Source organism: Passer domesticus, chromosome 9, assembly GCF_036417665.1.
Source record: "Passer domesticus isolate bPasDom1 chromosome 9, bPasDom1.hap1, whole genome shotgun sequence".
Taxonomy (NCBI): domain Eukaryota; kingdom Metazoa; phylum Chordata; class Aves; order Passeriformes; family Passeridae; genus Passer; species Passer domesticus.
Genome location: NC_087482.1, coordinates 24,497,411 through 24,514,364, shown reverse-complemented (window position 1 = coordinate 24,514,364; position 16,954 = coordinate 24,497,411). Strand labels below are relative to the sequence as shown.

General features: G+C 57.6%; 1 protein-coding gene across 1 annotated transcript in view; it reads right to left on the bottom strand.

The window, feature by feature from the left end:
• The window catches only part of LOC135308337 (uncharacterized), a 47,143-nt gene that overhangs the window by 16,388 nt on the left and 13,801 nt on the right, over positions 1-16,954 (bottom strand). The window contains exons 17-31 of the mRNA XM_064433277.1: positions 14,383-14,454; positions 14,194-14,295; positions 13,628-13,735; positions 12,908-12,979; positions 12,739-12,819; positions 12,550-12,651; positions 12,002-12,118; positions 11,611-11,682; positions 5,587-5,658; positions 5,398-5,499; positions 4,832-4,939; positions 4,112-4,183; positions 3,943-4,023; positions 3,754-3,855; positions 3,206-3,322 (exon numbers count right to left, since the gene is read on the bottom strand). Of these exons, the coding sequence (XP_064289347.1) occupies positions 3,206-3,322; positions 3,754-3,855; positions 3,943-4,023; positions 4,112-4,183; positions 4,832-4,939; positions 5,398-5,499; positions 5,587-5,658; positions 11,611-11,682; positions 12,002-12,118; positions 12,550-12,651; positions 12,739-12,819; positions 12,908-12,979; positions 13,628-13,735; positions 14,194-14,295; positions 14,383-14,454 (1,380 nt within the window). The remainder of the gene's footprint in view (positions 1-3,205; positions 3,323-3,753; positions 3,856-3,942; positions 4,024-4,111; positions 4,184-4,831; positions 4,940-5,397; positions 5,500-5,586; positions 5,659-11,610; positions 11,683-12,001; positions 12,119-12,549; positions 12,652-12,738; positions 12,820-12,907; positions 12,980-13,627; positions 13,736-14,193; positions 14,296-14,382; positions 14,455-16,954) is intronic.

The window sequence follows — 16,954 nt, the reverse complement described above, 5'->3', positions numbered from 1 at the left end:
TGGCTCTGGCCCTGGGCTGGCGGCAGGGCTCCCGCTCGGGGCTGCTCCTGTGCCTTGGGCCTCTGGGCACTCAGGGCCAGCTCCGCAGCAGCTGCAGCGCCAGGGACGTTGCTGCACCAGCCCCGTTTCCCCGGGGCTCTGAACCAGCTCCAGAGGCCTGGAAGCCGAGGCGCCTCCAGCTTTGGCTGCTGCCGGGCCGGGCAAGGGCAGGCCCTGGGGGAAGAGCTGCTGCCACACAGCCCCGGCCAGGCCTGAGCCCGGCACAGCAAGTACCTGCTGTGCCTGTGCCCGTGTCTGGCTTTGCCTTCCTTCCTGCAGCAGGGGCTGGCACCGAAGATGGAGTGCTTCCTTCAAGAAATACCACCTTCCACTGAAGCACTATGTCCATCTCTTGACAAAGGAAAGGAGACAGCTGCATCAGATGGAGCTGTTTCCCACTTGGGTGGTGGCATCAGAGGTAATATTTGTGAAATTTATGGAGCAGGAAAATGGCCAGGTTACAGTGGCATGATGAGAGCACTTCCACCTCCAAACAGCCACCCTTTTCCTAATCTGCAGGGCTGGATATAGTGGGGGATCTCAGGGTGTCTTACAGTTTGGGCATGGCCTGTCAGCTGATGCCCAATAACTTCCGGCAGAGGCTGGGCAGAAGCTGCAGCCAGGCCAGGCTGGCAAACAGCCCTGCAGGGCATGAAAGCAGCAGCGGGGCAGCGAGGCTGCCATGGATCCCTTCCTGCTGTGCCGGGCACGACGTGTCCAGATGTGCAGCCAAAGCCCCCGGCTGCTGACTCCCAGGGGAAGCATGAGGGAGATGCACCCACCTTCTCTTGTCTGCAGGGGTTCCTTCAGCTGTTGCCTCATCTGTTTGGATGGTTCCAGGGATATCTTATCTGTTGTATCTTGGATTTTCCCTGTTGGAGTACCTTAGAGAAAAATATTTCCATTTGCCAGGAATGGATCCCAGAAAAGCAGGGTTCAGCCTGTGGGGTCAGCAGGGACACACTACTTACCCCTGAGATGGGAGCTGGGCTTGAGTGCAGCATCCAAGGTAGCAGCTGGAGAAGCTGGAGAAGTCTTCCCTGTAGACACATCTGTAACACAACAGCCACAGAAGCTTCTGTCACCTGGTGCCTGCCCGCTTGTGTACAATTCTTCCTTGGTGGCACGCTGAGAACATACCTGCAGGAGGCTCCAAGGGCTTCAAAACTTTATTCATCCAAGCTGATGGAGAAGCCTTCCCAGCACCCTCATCTACAATGCAGCACAGATGAGAACATTTTCCAGTGTGTGCTGGGATCTCTTTCTGCCACAGGGAACTGGGCACTGCCAGAGAGTCGGGTAAGGCCATGGGAGCCAGATGTGAATAGACATGGCCAAAGCTGCCCAGGGGCCTGGGGAGCTCTGGGCTGCCTCCTGGTCACTCTCCACACTCTTTCCCTGCCCTCAGCAACATCCCTGGGAGGGGTGGCTGCAGCAGTGCAGGGACCTGGGACTCTCCCCCTCACACACAGAAGAAATCCTCCCTAAAGCATGGGGGAAAACTGCAGCAGGCAGTGCCACAGCTATCCATCCTGCCCTCCCTCTGTCCCTCCTGCCCTCCTTCTGTGGGGAAACCCCCCAGATCCCAAGGGCAAACAGCCAGGCCCTCTCAGGACACACTGGAGCCTTGCTCTCCCCCTCTGTCCTTTCCCCACCGTGGGCACCCCGTGCAGTCGCTGCCAGGTTTCAGGACATGTCTCCCATGGAGGGACCCCAGCAGGACTGCTCAGTGCCCTGCGCCTGCTCGGGATAATTCCCCTGGGCTGTGCTGCTCTAGTCCAGGCTGTGCCCGCACTGCCAAACAGCAGAGAGGGCAGCTCAAGCCTCAGCAGGGCTCAGGCCCAGAGGCACAGCAATTACCTCCTGTGCCTGTGCCTGGCATGGCCTCCCTTCCTGGAGCTGAGGCTGGCATGCAACCACTGCTTCCTCCGGGAAATGCTTCTTTCTCCGCAGGCTCTCCTTTCATTTCTGGAGAATGGAGAAGAGACAGCTGGATCAGATGAAAACATTCCTGACTGGGAATGGGGAAGGGGACAATTTCAGGAGGCATCACTTGTGAAAGGAATGCATAAGGATCAGAAAACACCCAGGATTTTGGGACAACCCAAGGCTGCTTCCTTCCCCAAACAGCCCCAACATCTGATCTGCCTGGACACCAGGAAATTGCAGGGCATCTGAGGGTGGGCATGGCCTGTGGTGCATTTGGGGCTGTCTGCCAGCTGATGCCAAATGCCTTCCTGCAGTGGCTGGGCAGAAGCTGCAGTCAGGCCAGGCTGGGAAACAGCCCTGCAGGGCGTGAAAGCAGCAGCGGGGCAGCGAGGCTGCCATGGATCCCTTCCTGCTGTGCCGGGCACGACGTGTCCAGATGTGCAGCCAATGCCCCCGGCTGCTGAGTCCCAGGAGCAGCATGAGGGAAATGCACCCACCTTGTCTTCTCTGCAGACGTTCCTTCAGCATTTGCCACATGATTTCTAATGGGTCCTGGAATTTCCTGCCTGCCATGTCTTTGGTCTCTCCTGTCAGAGGACCTTAAGAGAAAGTAGTTCCATTTCCCAGGAATGGACCCATCAAAAGCAGGGCTCAGCCTGTGGGGTCAGCAGGGACACACTACTCACCCCTGCCATGGGAGCTGGCCTTTTGTGCAGCATCCAAGGTAGGAGTTGGTGAGGTCGTCCCTGCAGACACGCCTGTAACACAACAGCCACAGAAGCTTCTGTCACCTGGTTCTTACCAGTCAGTCAAACATTACGCCTTGGTGGGACAGTGAGAACATACCTGCAGAATGCTCAGAGTGCTTCACAACTTCAGAGCGCCAGGCTAATGGAGAATCCTTCCCAGCATCCCAGTCTGGAAGCAAACCAAGATGAGAACTGTTTCCATTGTGTGCCAGGGCTGGCTCTGGCCCTGGGCTGGCGGCAGGGCTCCCGCTCGGGGCTGCTCCTGTGCCTTGGGCCTCTGGGCACTCAGGGCCAGCTCCGCAGCAGCTGCAGCGCCAGGGACGTTGCTGCACCAGCCCCGTTTCCCCGGGGCTCTGAACCAGCTCCAGAGGCCTGGAAGCCGAGGCGCCTCCAGCTTTGGCTGCTGCCGGGCCGGGCAAGGGCAGGCCCTGGGGGAAGAGCTGCTGCCACACAGCCCCGGCCAGGCCTGAGCCCGGCACAGCAAGTACCTGTTGTGCCTGTGCCCGTGTCTGGCTTTGCCTTCCTTCCTGCAGCAGGGGCTGGCACCGAAGATGGAGTGCTTCCTTCAAGAAATACCACCTTCCACTGAAGCACTATGTCCATCTCTTGACAAAGGAAAGGAGACAGCTGCATCAGATGGAGCTGTTTCCCACTTGGGTGGTGGCATCAGAGGTAATATTTGTGAAATTTATGGAGCAGGAAAATGGCCAGGTTACAGTGGCATGATGAGAGCACTTCCACCTCCAAACAGCCACCCTTTTCCTAATCTGCAGGGCTGGATATAGTGGGGGATCTCAGGGTGTCTTACAGTTTGGGCATGGCCTGTCAGCTGATGCCCAATAACTTCCGGCAGAGGCTGGGCAGAAGCTGCAGCCAGGCCAGGCTGGCAAACAGCCCTGCAGGGCATGAAAGCAGCAGCGGGGCAGCGAGGCTGCCATGGATCCCTTCCTGCTGTGCCGGGCACGACGTGTCCAGATGTGCAGCCAAAGCCCCCGGCTGCTGACTCCCAGGGGAAGCATGAGGGAGATGCACCCACCTTCTCTTGTCTGCAGGGGTTCCTTCAGCTCTTGCCTCATCTGTTTGGTTGCTTCCAGTGATATCTTATCTGTTGTATCTTGGATTTTCCCTGTTGGAGTACCTTAGAGAAAAATATTTCCATTTGCCAGGAATGGATCCCAGAAAAGCAGGGTTCAGCCTGTGGGGTCAGCAGGGACACACTACTCACCCCTGAGATGGGAGCTGGGCTTGAGTGCAGCATCCAAGGTAGCAGCTGGAGAAGCTGGAGAAGTCTTCCCTGTAGACACATCTGTAACACAACAGCCACAGAAGCTTCTGTCACCTGGTGCCTGCCCGCTTGTGTACAATTCTTCCTTGGTGGCACGCTGAGAACATACCTGCAGGAGGCTCCAAGGGCTTCAAAACTTTATTCATCCAAGCTGATGGAGAAGCCTTCCCAGCACCCTCATCTACAATGCAGCACAGATGAGAACATTTTCCAGTGTGTGCTGGGATCTCTTTCTGCCACAGGGAACTGGGCACTGCCAGAGAGTCGGGTAAGGCCATGGGAGCCAGATGTGAATAGACATGGCCAAAGCTGCCCAGGGGCCTGGGGAGCTCTGGGCTGGCTCCTGGTCACTCTCCACACTCTTTCCCTGCCCTCAGCAACATCCCTGGGAGGGGTGGCTGCAGCAGTGCAGGGACCTGGGACTCTCCCCCTCACACACAGAAGAAATCCTCCCTAAAGCATGGGGGAAAACTGCAGCAGGCAGTGCCACAGCTATCCATCCTGCCCTCCCTCTGTCCCTCCTGCCCTCCTTCTGTGGGGAAACCCCCCAGATCCCAAGGGCAAACAGCCAGGCCCTCTCAGGACACACTGGAGCCTTGCTCTCCCCCTCTGTCCTTTCCCCACCGTGGGCACCCCGTGCAGTCGCTGCCAGGTTTCAGGACATGTCTCCCATGGAGGGACCCCAGCAGGACTGCTCAGTGCCCTGCGCCTGCTCGGGATAATTCCCCTGGGCTGTGCTGCTCTAGTCCAGGCTGTGCCCGCACTGCCAAACAGCAGAGAGGGCAGCTCAAGCCTCAGCAGGGCTCAGGCCCAGAGGCACAGCAATTACCTCCTGTGCCTGTGCCTGGCATGGCCTCCCTTCCTGGAGCTGAGGCTGGCATGCAACCACTGCTTCCTCCGGGAAATGCTTCTTTCTCCGCAGGCTCTCCTTTCATTTCTGGAGAATGGAGAAGAGACAGCTGGATCAGATGAAAACATTCCTGACTGGGAATGGGGAAGGGGACAATTTCAGGAGGCATCACTTGTGAAAGGAATGCATAAGGATCAGAAAACACCCAGGATTTTGGGACAACCCAAGGCTGCTTCCTTCCCCAAACAGCCCCAACATCTGATCTGCCTGGACACCAGGAAATTGCAGGGCATCTGAGGGTGGGCATGGCCTGTGGTGCAATTGGGGCTGTCTGCCAGCTGATGCCAAATGCCTTCCTGCAGAGGCTGGGCAGAAGCTGCAGTCAGGCCAGGCTGGGAAACAGCCCTGCAGGGCGTGAAAGCAGCAGCGGGGCAGCGAGGCTGCCATGGATCCCTTCCTGATGTGCCGGGCACAACGTGTCCAGATGTGCAGCCAAAGCCCCCGGCTGCTGAGTCCCAGGAGCAGCATGAGGGAAATGCACCCACCTTGTCTTCTCTGCAGACGTTCCTTCAGCATTTGCCACATGATTTCTAATGGGTCCTGGAATTTCCTGCCTGCCATGTCTTTGGTCTCTCCTGTCAGAGGACCTTAAGAGAAAGTAGTTCCATTTCCCAGGAATGGACCCATCAAAAGCAGGGCTCAGCCTGTGGGGTCAGCAGGGACACACTACTCACCCCTGCCATGGGAGCTGGCCTTTTGTGCAGCATCCAAGGTAGGAGTTGGTGAGGTCGTCCCTGCAGACACGCCTGTAACACAACAGCCACAGAAGCTTCTGTCACCTGGTTCTTACCAGTCAGTCAAACATTACGCCTTGGTGGGACAGTGAGAACATACCTGCAGAATGCTCAGAGTGCTTCACAACTTCAGAGCGCCAGGCTAATGGAGAATCCTTCCCAGCATCCCAGTCTGGAAGCAAACCAAGATGAGAACTGTTTCCATTGTGTGCCAGGGCTGGCTCTGGCCCTGGGCTGGCGGCAGGGCTCCCGCTCGGGGCTGCTCCTGTGCCTTGGGCCTCTGGGCACTCAGGGCCAGCTCCGCAGCAGCTGCAGCGCCAGGGACGTTGCTGCACCAGCCCCGTTTCCCCGGGGCTCTGAACCAGCTCCAGAGGCCTGGAAGCCGAGGCGCCTCCAGCTTTGGCTGCTGCCGGGCCGGGCAAGGGCAGGCCCTGGGGGAAGAGCTGCTGCCACACAGCCCCGGCCAGGCCTGAGCCCGGCACAGCAAGTACCTGCTGTGCCTGTGCCCGTGTCTGGCTTTGCCTTCCTTCCTGCAGCAGGGGCTGGCACCGAAGATGGAGTGCTTCCTTCAAGAAATACCACCTTCCACTGAAGCACTATGTCCATCTCTTGACAAAGGAAGGGAGACAGCTGCATCAGATGGAGCTGTTTCCCACTTGGGTGGTGGCATCAGAGGTAATATTTGTGAAATTTATGGAGCAGGAAAATGGCCAGGTTACAGTGGCATGATGAGAGCACTTCCACCTCCAAACAGCCACCCTTTTCCTAATCTGCAGGGCTGGATATAGTGGGGGATCTCAGGGTGTCTTACAGTTTGGGCATGGCCTGTCAGCTGATGCCCAATAACTTCCGGCAGAGGCTGGGCAGAAGCTGCAGCCAGGCCAGGCTGGCAAACAGCCCTGCAGGGCGTGAAAGCAGCAGCGGGGCAGCGAGGCTGCCATGGATCTCTTCCCACTGTGCCGGGCATGGCGTGTCCAGATGTGCAGCCAAAGACCCCGGCTGCTGACTCCCAGGGGAAGCATGAGGGAAATGCACCCACCTTCTCTTGTCTGCAGGGGATCCTTCAGCTCTTGCCTCATCTGTTTGGTTGCTTCCAGTGATATCTTATCTGTTGTATCTTGGATTTTCCCTGTTGGAGTACCTTAGAGAAAAATATTTCCATTTGCCAGGAATGGATCCCAGAAAAGCAGGGTTCAGCCTGTGGGGTCAGCAGGGACACACTACTCACCCCTGAGATGGGAGCTGGGCTTGAGTGCAGCATCCAAGGTAGCAGCTGGAGAAGCTGGAGAAGTCTTCCCTGTAGACACATCTGTAACACAACAGCCACAGAAGCTTCTGTCACCTGGTGCCTGCCCGCTTGTGTACAATTCTTCCTTGGTGGCACGCTGAGAACATACCTGCAGGAGGCTCCAAGGGCTTCAAAACTTTATTCATCCAAGCTGATGGAGAAGCCTTCCCAGCACCCTCATCTACAATGCAGCACAGATGAGAACATTTTCCAGTGTGTGCTGGGATCTCTTTCTGCCACAGGGAACTGGGCACTGCCAGAGAGTCGGGTAAGGCCATGGGAGCCAGATGTGAATAGACATGGCCAAAGCTGCCCAGGGGCCTGGGGAGCTCTGGGCTGGCTCCTGGTCACTCTCCACACTCTTTCCCTGCCCTCAGCAACATCCCTGGGAGGGGTGGCTGCAGCAGTGCAGGGACCTGGGACTCTCCCCCTCACACACAGAAGAAATCCTCCCTAAAGCATGGGGGAAAACTGCAGCAGGCAGTGCCACAGCTATCCATCCTGCCCTCCCTCTGTCCCTCCTGCCCTCCTTCTGTGGGGAAACCCCCCAGATCCCAAGGGCAAACAGCCAGGCCCTCTCAGGACACACTGGAGCCTTGCTCTCCCCCTCTGTCCTTTCCCCACCGTGGGCACCCCGTGCAGTCGCTGCCAGGTTTCAGGACATGTCTCCCATGGAGGGACCCCAGCAGGACTGCTCAGTGCCCTGCGCCTGCTCGGGATAATTCCCCTGGGCTGTGCTGCTCTAGTCCAGGCTGTGCCCGCACTGCCAAACAGCAGAGAGGGCAGCTCAAGCCTCAGCAGGGCTCAGGCCCAGAGGCACAGCAATTACCTCCTGTGCCTGTGCCTGGCATGGCCTCCCTTCCTGGAGCTGAGGCTGGCATGCAACCACTGCTTCCTCCGGGAAATGCTTCTTTCTCCGCAGGCTCTCCTTTCATTTCTGGAGAATGGAGAAGAGACAGCTGGATCAGATGAAAACATTCCTGACTGGGAATGGGGAAGGGGACAATTTCAGGAGGCATCACTTGTGAAAGGAATGCATAAGGATCAGAAAACACCCAGGATTTTGGGACAACCCAAGGCTGCTTCCTTCCCCAAACAGCCCCAACATCTGATCTGCCTGGACACCAGGAAATTGCAGGGCATCTGAGGGTGGGCATGGCCTGTGGTGCAATTGGGGCTGTCTGCCAGCTGATGCCAAATGCCTTCCTGCAGAGGCTGGGCAGAAGCTGCAGTCAGGCCAGGCTGGGAAACAGCCCTGCAGGGCGTGAAAGCAGCAGCGGGGCAGCGAGGCTGCCATGGATCCCTTCCTGATGTGCCGGGCACAACGTGTCCAGATGTGCAGCCAAAGCCCCCGGCTGCTGAGTCCCAGGAGCAGCATGAGGGAAATGCACCCACCTTGTCTTCTCTGCAGACGTTCCTTCAGCATTTGCCACATGATTTCTAATGGGTCCTGGAATTTCCTGCCTGCCATGTCTTTGGTCTCTCCTGTCAGAGGACCTTAAGAGAAAGTAGTTCCATTTCCCAGGAATGGACCCATCAAAAGCAGGGCTCAGCCTGTGGGGTCAGCAGGGACACACTACTCACCCCTGCCATGGGAGCTGGCCTTTTGTGCAGCATCCAAGGTAGGAGTTGGTGAGGTCGTCCCTGCAGACACGCCTGTAACACAACAGCCACAGAAGCTTCTGTCACCTGGTTCTTACCAGTCAGTCAAACATTACGCCTTGGTGGGACAGTGAGAACATACCTGCAGAATGCTCAGAGTGCTTCACAACTTCAGAGCGCCAGGCTAATGGAGAATCCTTCCCAGCATCCCAGTCTGGAAGCAAACCAAGATGAGAACTGTTTCCATTGTGTGCCAGGGCTGGCTCTGGCCCTGGGCTGGCGGCAGGGCTCCCGCTCGGGGCTGCTCCTGTGCCTTGGGCCTCTGGGCACTCAGGGCCAGCTCCGCAGCAGCTGCAGCGCCAGGGACGTTGCTGCACCAGCCCCGTTTCCCCGGGGCTCTGAACCAGCTCCAGAGGCCTGGAAGCCGAGGCGCCTCCAGCTTTGGCTGCTGCCGGGCCGGGCAAGGGCAGGCCCTGGGGGAAGAGCTGCTGCCACACAGCCCCGGCCAGGCCTGAGCCCGGCACAGCAAGTACCTGCTGTGCCTGTGCCCGTGTCTGGCTTTGCCTTCCTTCCTGCAGCAGGGGCTGGCACCGAAGATGGAGTGCTTCCTTCAAGAAATACCACCTTCCACTGAAGCACTATGTCCATCTCTTGACAAAGGAAGGGAGACAGCTGCATCAGATGGAGCTGTTTCCCACTTGGGTGGTGGCATCAGAGGTAATATTTGTGAAATTTATGGAGCAGGAAAATGGCCAGGTTACAGTGGCATGATGAGAGCACTTCCACCTCCAAACAGCCACCCTTTTCCTAATCTGCAGGGCTGGATATAGTGGGGGATCTCAGGGTGTCTTACAGTTTGGGCATGGCCTGTCAGCTGATGCCCAATAACTTCCGGCAGAGGCTGGGCAGAAGCTGCAGCCAGGCCAGGCTGGCAAACAGCCCTGCAGGGCGTGAAAGCAGCAGCGGGGCAGCGAGGCTGCCATGGATCTCTTCCCACTGTGCCGGGCATGGCGTGTCCAGATGTGCAGCCAAAGACCCCGGCTGCTGACTCCCAGGGGAAGCATGAGGGAAATGCACCCACCTTCTCTTGTCTGCAGGGGATCCTTCAGCTCTTGCCTCATCTGTTTGGTTGCTTCCAGTGATATCTTATCTGTTGTATCTTGGATTTTCCCTGTTGGAGTACCTTAGAGAAAAATATTTCCATTTGCCAGGAATGGATCCCAGAAAAGCAGGGTTCAGCCTGTGGGGTCAGCAGGGACACACTACTCACCCCTGAGATGGGAGCTGGGCTTGAGTGCAGCATCCAAGGTAGCAGCTGGAGAAGCTGGAGAAGTCTTCCCTGTAGACACATCTGTAACACAACAGCCACAGAAGCTTCTGTCACCTGGTGCCTGCCCGCTTGTCTACAATTCTTCCTTGGTGGCACACTGAGAACATACCTGCAGGAGGCTCCAAGGGCTTCAAAACTTTATTCATCCAAGCTGATGGAGAAGCCTTCCCAGCACCCTCATCTACAATGCAGCACAGATGAGAACATTTTCCAGTGTGTGCTGGGATCTCTTTCTGCCACAGGGAACTGGGCACTGCCAGGGAGTCGGCTAAGGCCATGGGAGCCAGATGTGAATAGACATGGCCAAAGCTGCCCAGGGGCCTGGGGAGCTCTGGGCTGGCTCCTGGTCACTCTCCACACTCTTTCCCTGCCCTCAGCAACATCCCTGGGAGGGGTGGCTGCAGCAGTGCAGGGACCTGGGACTCTCCCCCTCACACACAGAAGAAATCCTCCCTAAAGCATGGGGGAAAACTGCAGCAGGCAGTGCCACAGCTATCCATCCTGCCCTCCCTCTGTCCCTCCTGCCCTCCTTCTGTGGGGAAACCCCCCAGATCCCAAGGGCAAACAGCCAGGCCCTCTCAGGACACACTGGAGCCTTGCTCTCCCCCTCTGTCCTTTCCCCACCGTGGGCACCCCGTGCAGTCGCTGCCAGGTTTCAGGACATGTCTCCCATGGAGGGACCCCAGCAGGACTGCTCAGTGCCCTGCGCCTGCTCGGGATAATTCCCCTGGGCTGTGCTGCTCTAGTCCAGGCTGTGCCCGCACTGCCAAACAGCAGAGAGGGCAGCTCAAGCCTCAGCAGGGCTCAGGCCCAGAGGCACAGCAATTACCTCCTGTGCCTGTGCCTGGCATGGCCTCCCTTCCTGGAGCTGAGGCTGGCATGCAACCACTGCTTCCTCCGGGAAATGCTTCTTTCTCCGCAGGCTCTCCTTTCATTTCTGGAGAATGGAGAAGAGACAGCTGGATCAGATGAAAACATTCCTGACTGGGAATGGGGAAGGGGACAATTTCAGGAGGCATCACTTGTGAAAGGAATGCATAAGGATCAGAAAACACCCAGGATTTTGGGACAACCCAAGGCTGCTTCCTTCCCCAAACAGCCCCAACATCTGATCTGCCTGGACACCAGGAAATTGCAGGGCATCTGAGGGTGGGCATGGCCTGTGGTGCAATTGGGGCTGTCTGCCAGCTGATGCCAAATGCCTTCCTGCAGAGGCTGGGCAGAAGCTGCAGTCAGGCCAGGCTGGGAAACAGCCCTGCAGGGCGTGAAAGCAGCAGCGGGGCAGCGAGGCTGCCATGGATCCCTTCCTGATGTGCCGGGCACAACGTGTCCAGATGTGCAGCCAAAGCCCCCGGCTGCTGAGTCCCAGGAGCAGCATGAGGGAAATGCACCCACCTTGTCTTCTCTGCAGACGTTCCTTCAGCATTTGCCACATGATTTCTAATGGGTCCTGGAATTTCCTGCCTGCCATGTCTTTGGTCTCTCCTGTCAGAGGACCTTAAGAGAAAGTAGTTCCATTTCCCAGGAATGGACCCATCAAAAGCAGGGCTCAGCCTGTGGGGTCAGCAGGGACACACTACTCACCCCTGCCATGGGAGCTGGCCTTTTGTGCAGCATCCAAGGTAGGAGTTGGTGAGGTCGTCCCTGCAGACACGCCTGTAACACAACAGCCACAGAAGCTTCTGTCACCTGGTTCTTACCAGTCAGTCAAACATTACGCCTTGGTGGGACAGTGAGAACATACCTGCAGAATGCTCAGAGTGCTTCACAACTTCAGAGCGCCAGGCTAATGGAGAATCCTTCCCAGCATCCCAGTCTGGAAGCAAACCAAGATGAGAACTGTTTCCATTGTGTGCCAGGGCTGGCTCTGGCCCTGGGCTGGCGGCAGGGCTCCCGCTCGGGGCTGCTCCTGTGCCTTGGGCCTCTGGGCACTCAGGGCCAGCTCCGCAGCAGCTGCAGCGCCAGGGACGTTGCTGCACCAGCCCCGTTTCCCCGGGGCTCTGAACCAGCTCCAGAGGCCTGGAAGCCGAGGCGCCTCCAGCTTTGGCTGCTGCCGGGCCGGGCAAGGGCAGGCCCTGGGGGAAGAGCTGCTGCCACACAGCCCCGGCCAGGCCTGAGCCCGGCACAGCAAGTACCTGCTGTGCCTGTGCCCGTGTCTGGCTTTGCCTTCCTTCCTGCAGCAGGGGCTGGCACCGAAGATGGAGTGCTTCCTTCAAGAAATACCACCTTCCACTGAAGCACTATGTCCATCTCTTGACAAAGGAAGGGAGACAGCTGCATCAGATGGAGCTGTTTCCCACTTGGGTGGTGGCATCAGAGGTAATATTTGTGAAATTTATGGAGCAGGAAAATGGCCAGGTTACAGTGGCATGATGAGAGCACTTCCACCTCCAAACAGCCACCCTTTTCCTAATCTGCAGGGCTGGATATAGTGGGGGATCTCAGGGTGTCTTACAGTTTGGGCATGGCCTGTCAGCTGATGCCCAATAACTTCCGGCAGAGGCTGGGCAGAAGCTGCAGCCAGGCCAGGCTGGCAAACAGCCCTGCAGGGCGTGAAAGCAGCAGCGGGGCAGCGAGGCTGCCATGGATCTCTTCCCACTGTGCCGGGCATGGCGTGTCCAGATGTGCAGCCAAAGACCCCGGCTGCTGACTCCCAGGGGAAGCATGAGGGAAATGCACCCACCTTCTCTTGTCTGCAGGGGATCCTTCAGCTCTTGCCTCATCTGTTTGGTTGCTTCCAGTGATATCTTATCTGTTGTATCTTGGATTTTCCCTGTTGGAGTACCTTAGAGAAAAATATTTCCATTTGCCAGGAATGGATCCCAGAAAAGCAGGGTTCAGCCTGTGGGGTCAGCAGGGACACACTACTCACCCCTGAGATGGGAGCTGGGCTTGAGTGCAGCATCCAAGGTAGCAGCTGGAGAAGCTGGAGAAGTCTTCCCTGTAGACACATCTGTAACACAACAGCCACAGAAGCTTCTGTCACCTGGTGCCTGCCCGCTTGTGTACAATTCTTCCTTGGTGGCACGCTGAGAACATACCTGCAGGAGGCTCCAAGGGCTTCAAAACTTTATTCATCCAAGCTGATGGAGAAGCCTTCCCAGCACCCTCATCTACAATGCAGCACAGATGAGAACATTTTCCAGTGTGTGCTGGGATCTCTTTCTGCCACAGGGAACTGGGCACTGCCAGAGAGTCGGGTAAGGCCATGGGAGCCAGATGTGAATAGACATGGCCAAAGCTGCCCAGGGGCCTGGGGAGCTCTGGGCTGGCTCCTGGTCACTCTCCACACTCTTTCCCTGCCCTCAGCAACATCCCTGGGAGGGGTGGCTGCAGCAGTGCAGGGACCTGGGACTCTCCCCCTCACACACAGAAGAAATCCTCCCTAAAGCATGGGGGAAAACTGCAGCAGGCAGTGCCACAGCTATCCATCCTGCCCTCCCTCTGTCCCTCCTGCCCTCCTTCTGTGGGGAAACCCCCCAGATCCCAAGGGCAAACAGCCAGGCCCTCTCAGGACACACTGGAGCCTTGCTCTCCCCCTCTGTCCTTTCCCCACCGTGGGCACCCCGTGCAGTCGCTGCCAGGTTTCAGGACATGTCTCCCATGGAGGGACCCCAGCAGGACTGCTCAGTGCCCTGCGCCTGCTCGGGATAATTCCCCTGGGCTGTGCTGCTCTAGTCCAGGCTGTGCCCGCACTGCCAAACAGCAGAGAGGGCAGCTCAAGCCTCAGCAGGGCTCAGGCCCAGAGGCACAGCAATTACCTCCTGTGCCTGTGCCTGGCATGGCCTCCCTTCCTGGAGCTGAGGCTGGCATGCAACCACTGCTTCCTCCGGGAAATGCTTCTTTCTCCGCAGGCTCTCCTTTCATTTCTGGAGAATGGAGAAGAGACAGCTGGATCAGATGAAAACATTCCTGACTGGGAATGGGGAAGGGGACAATTTCAGGAGGCATCACTTGTGAAAGGAATGCATAAGGATCAGAAAACACCCAGGATTTTGGGACAACCCAAGGCTGCTTCCTTCCCCAAACAGCCCCAACATCTGATCTGCCTGGACACCAGGAAATTGCAGGGCATCTGAGGGTGGGCATGGCCTGTGGTGCAATTGGGGCTGTCTGCCAGCTGATGCCAAATGCCTTCCTGCAGAGGCTGGGCAGAAGCTGCAGTCAGGCCAGGCTGGGAAACAGCCCTGCAGGGCGTGAAAGCAGCAGCGGGGCAGCGAGGCTGCCATGGATCCCTTCCTGATGTGCCGGGCACAACGTGTCCAGATGTGCAGCCAAAGCCCCCGGCTGCTGAGTCCCAGGAGCAGCATGAGGGAAATGCACCCACCTTGTCTTCTCTGCAGACGTTCCTTCAGCATTTGCCACATGATTTCTAATGGGTCCTGGAATTTCCTGCCTGCCATGTCTTTGGTCTCTCCTGTCAGAGGACCTTAAGAGAAAGTAGTTCCATTTCCCAGGAATGGACCCATCAAAAGCAGGGCTCAGCCTGTGGGGTCAGCAGGGACACACTACTCACCCCTGCCATGGGAGCTGGCCTTTTGTGCAGCATCCAAGGTAGGAGTTGGTGAGGTCGTCCCTGCAGACACGCCTGTAACACAACAGCCACAGAAGCTTCTGTCACCTGGTTCTTACCAGTCAGTCAAACATTACGCCTTGGTGGGACAGTGAGAACATACCTGCAGAATGCTCAGAGTGCTTCACAACTTCAGAGCGCCAGGCTAATGGAGAATCCTTCCCAGCATCCCAGTCTGGAAGCAAACCAAGATGAGAACTGTTTCCATTGTGTGCCAGGGCTGGCTCTGGCCCTGGGCTGGCGGCAGGGCTCCCGCTCGGGGCTGCTCCTGTGCCTTGGGCCTCTGGGCACTCAGGGCCAGCTCCGCAGCAGCTGCAGCGCCAGGGACGTTGCTGCACCAGCCCCGTTTCCCCGGGGCTCTGAACCAGCTCCAGAGGCCTGGAAGCCGAGGCGCCTCCAGCTTTGGCTGCTGCCGGGCCGGGCAAGGGCAGGCCCTGGGGGAAGAGCTGCTGCCACACAGCCCCGGCCAGGCCTGAGCCCGGCACAGCAAGTACCTGCTGTGCCTGTGCCCGTGTCTGGCTTCGCCTTCCTTCCTGCAGCAGGGGCTGGCACCGAAGATGGAGTGCTTCCTTCAAGAAATACCACCTTCCACTGAAGCACTATGTCCATCTCTTGACAAAGGAAGGGAGACAGCTGCATCAGATGGAGCTGTTTCCCACTTGGGTGGTGGCATCAGAGGTAATATTTGTGAAATTTATGGAGCAGGAAAATGGCCAGGTTACAGTGGCATGATGAGAGCACTTCCACCTCCAAACAGCCACCCTTTTCCTAATCTGCAGGGCTGGATATAGTGGGGGATCTCAGGGTGTCTTACAGTTTGGGCATGGCCTGTCAGCTGATGCCCAATAACTTCCGGCAGAGGCTGGGCAGAAGCTGCAGCCAGGCCAGGCTGGCAAACAGCCCTGCAGGGCGTGAAAGCAGCAGCGGGGCAGCGAGGCTGCCATGGATCTCTTCCCACTGTGCCGGGCATGGCGTGTCCAGATGTGCAGCCAAAGACCCCGGCTGCTGACTCCCAGGGGAAGCATGAGGGAAATGCACCCACCTTCTCTTGTCTGCAGGGGATCCTTCAGCTCTTGCCTCATCTGTTTGGTTGCTTCCAGTGATATCTTATCTGTTGTATCTTGGATTTTCCCTGTTGGAGTACCTTAGAGAAAAATATTTCCATTTGCCAGGAATGGATCCCAGAAAAGCAGGGTTCAGCCTGTGGGGTCAGCAGGGACACACTACTCACCCCTGAGATGGGAGCTGGGCTTGAGTGCAGCATCCAAGGTAGCAGCTGGAGAAGCTGGAGAAGTCTTCCCTGTAGACACATCTGTAACACAACAGCCACAGAAGCTTCTGTCACCTGGTGCCTGCCCGCTTGTCTACAATTCTTCCTTGGTGGCACACTGAGAACATACCTGCAGGAGGCTCCAAGGGCTTCAAAACTTTATTCATCCAAGCTGATGGAGAAGCCTTCCCAGCACCCTCATCTACAATGCAGCACAGATGAGAACATTTTCCAGTGTGTGCTGGGATCTCTTTCTGCCACAGGGAACTGGGCACTGCCAGGGAGTCGGCTAAGGCCATGGGAGCCAGATGTGAATAGACATGGCCAAAGCTGCCCAGGGGCCTGGGGAGCTCTGGGCTGGCTCCTGGTCACTCTCCACACTCTTTCCCTGCCCTCAGCAACATCCCTGGGAGGGGTGGCTGCAGCAGTGCAGGGACCTGGGACTCTCCCCCTCACACACAGAAGAAATCCTCCCTAAAGCATGGGGGAAAACTGCAGCAGGCAGTGCCACAGCTATCCATCCTGCCCTCCCTCTGTCCCTCCTGCCCTCCTTCTGTGGGGAAACCCCCCAGATCCCAAGGGCAAACAGCCAGGCCCTCTCAGGACACACTGGAGCCTTGCTCTCCCCCTCTGTCCTTTCCCCACCGTGGGCACCCCGTGCAGTCGCTGCCAGGTTTCAGGACATGTCTCCCATGGAGGGACCCCAGCAGGACTGCTCAGTGCCCTACGCCTGCTCGGGATAATTCCCCTGGGCTGTGCTGCTCTAGTCCAGGCTGTGCCCGCACTGCCAAACAGCAGAGAGGGCAGCTCAAGCCTCAGCAGGGCTCAGGCCCAGAGGCACAGCAATTACCTCCTGTGCCTGTGCCTGGCATGGCCTCCCTTCCTGGAGCTGAGGCTGGCATGCAACCACTGCTTCCTCCGGGAAATGCTTCTTTCTCCGCAGGCTCTCCTTTCATTTCTGGAGAATGGAGAAGAGACAGCTGGATCAGATGAAAACATTCCTGACTGGGAATGGGGAAGGGGACAATTTCAGGAGGCATCACTTGTGAAAGGAATGCATAAGGATCAGAAAACACCCAGGATTTTGGGACAACCCAAGGCTGCTTCCTTCCCCAAACAGCCCCAACATCTGATCTGCCTGGACACCAGGAAATTGCAGGGCATCTGAGGGTGGGCATGGCCTGTGGTGCAATTGGGGCTGTCTGCCAGCTGATGCCAAATGCCTTCCTGCAGAGGCTGGGCAGA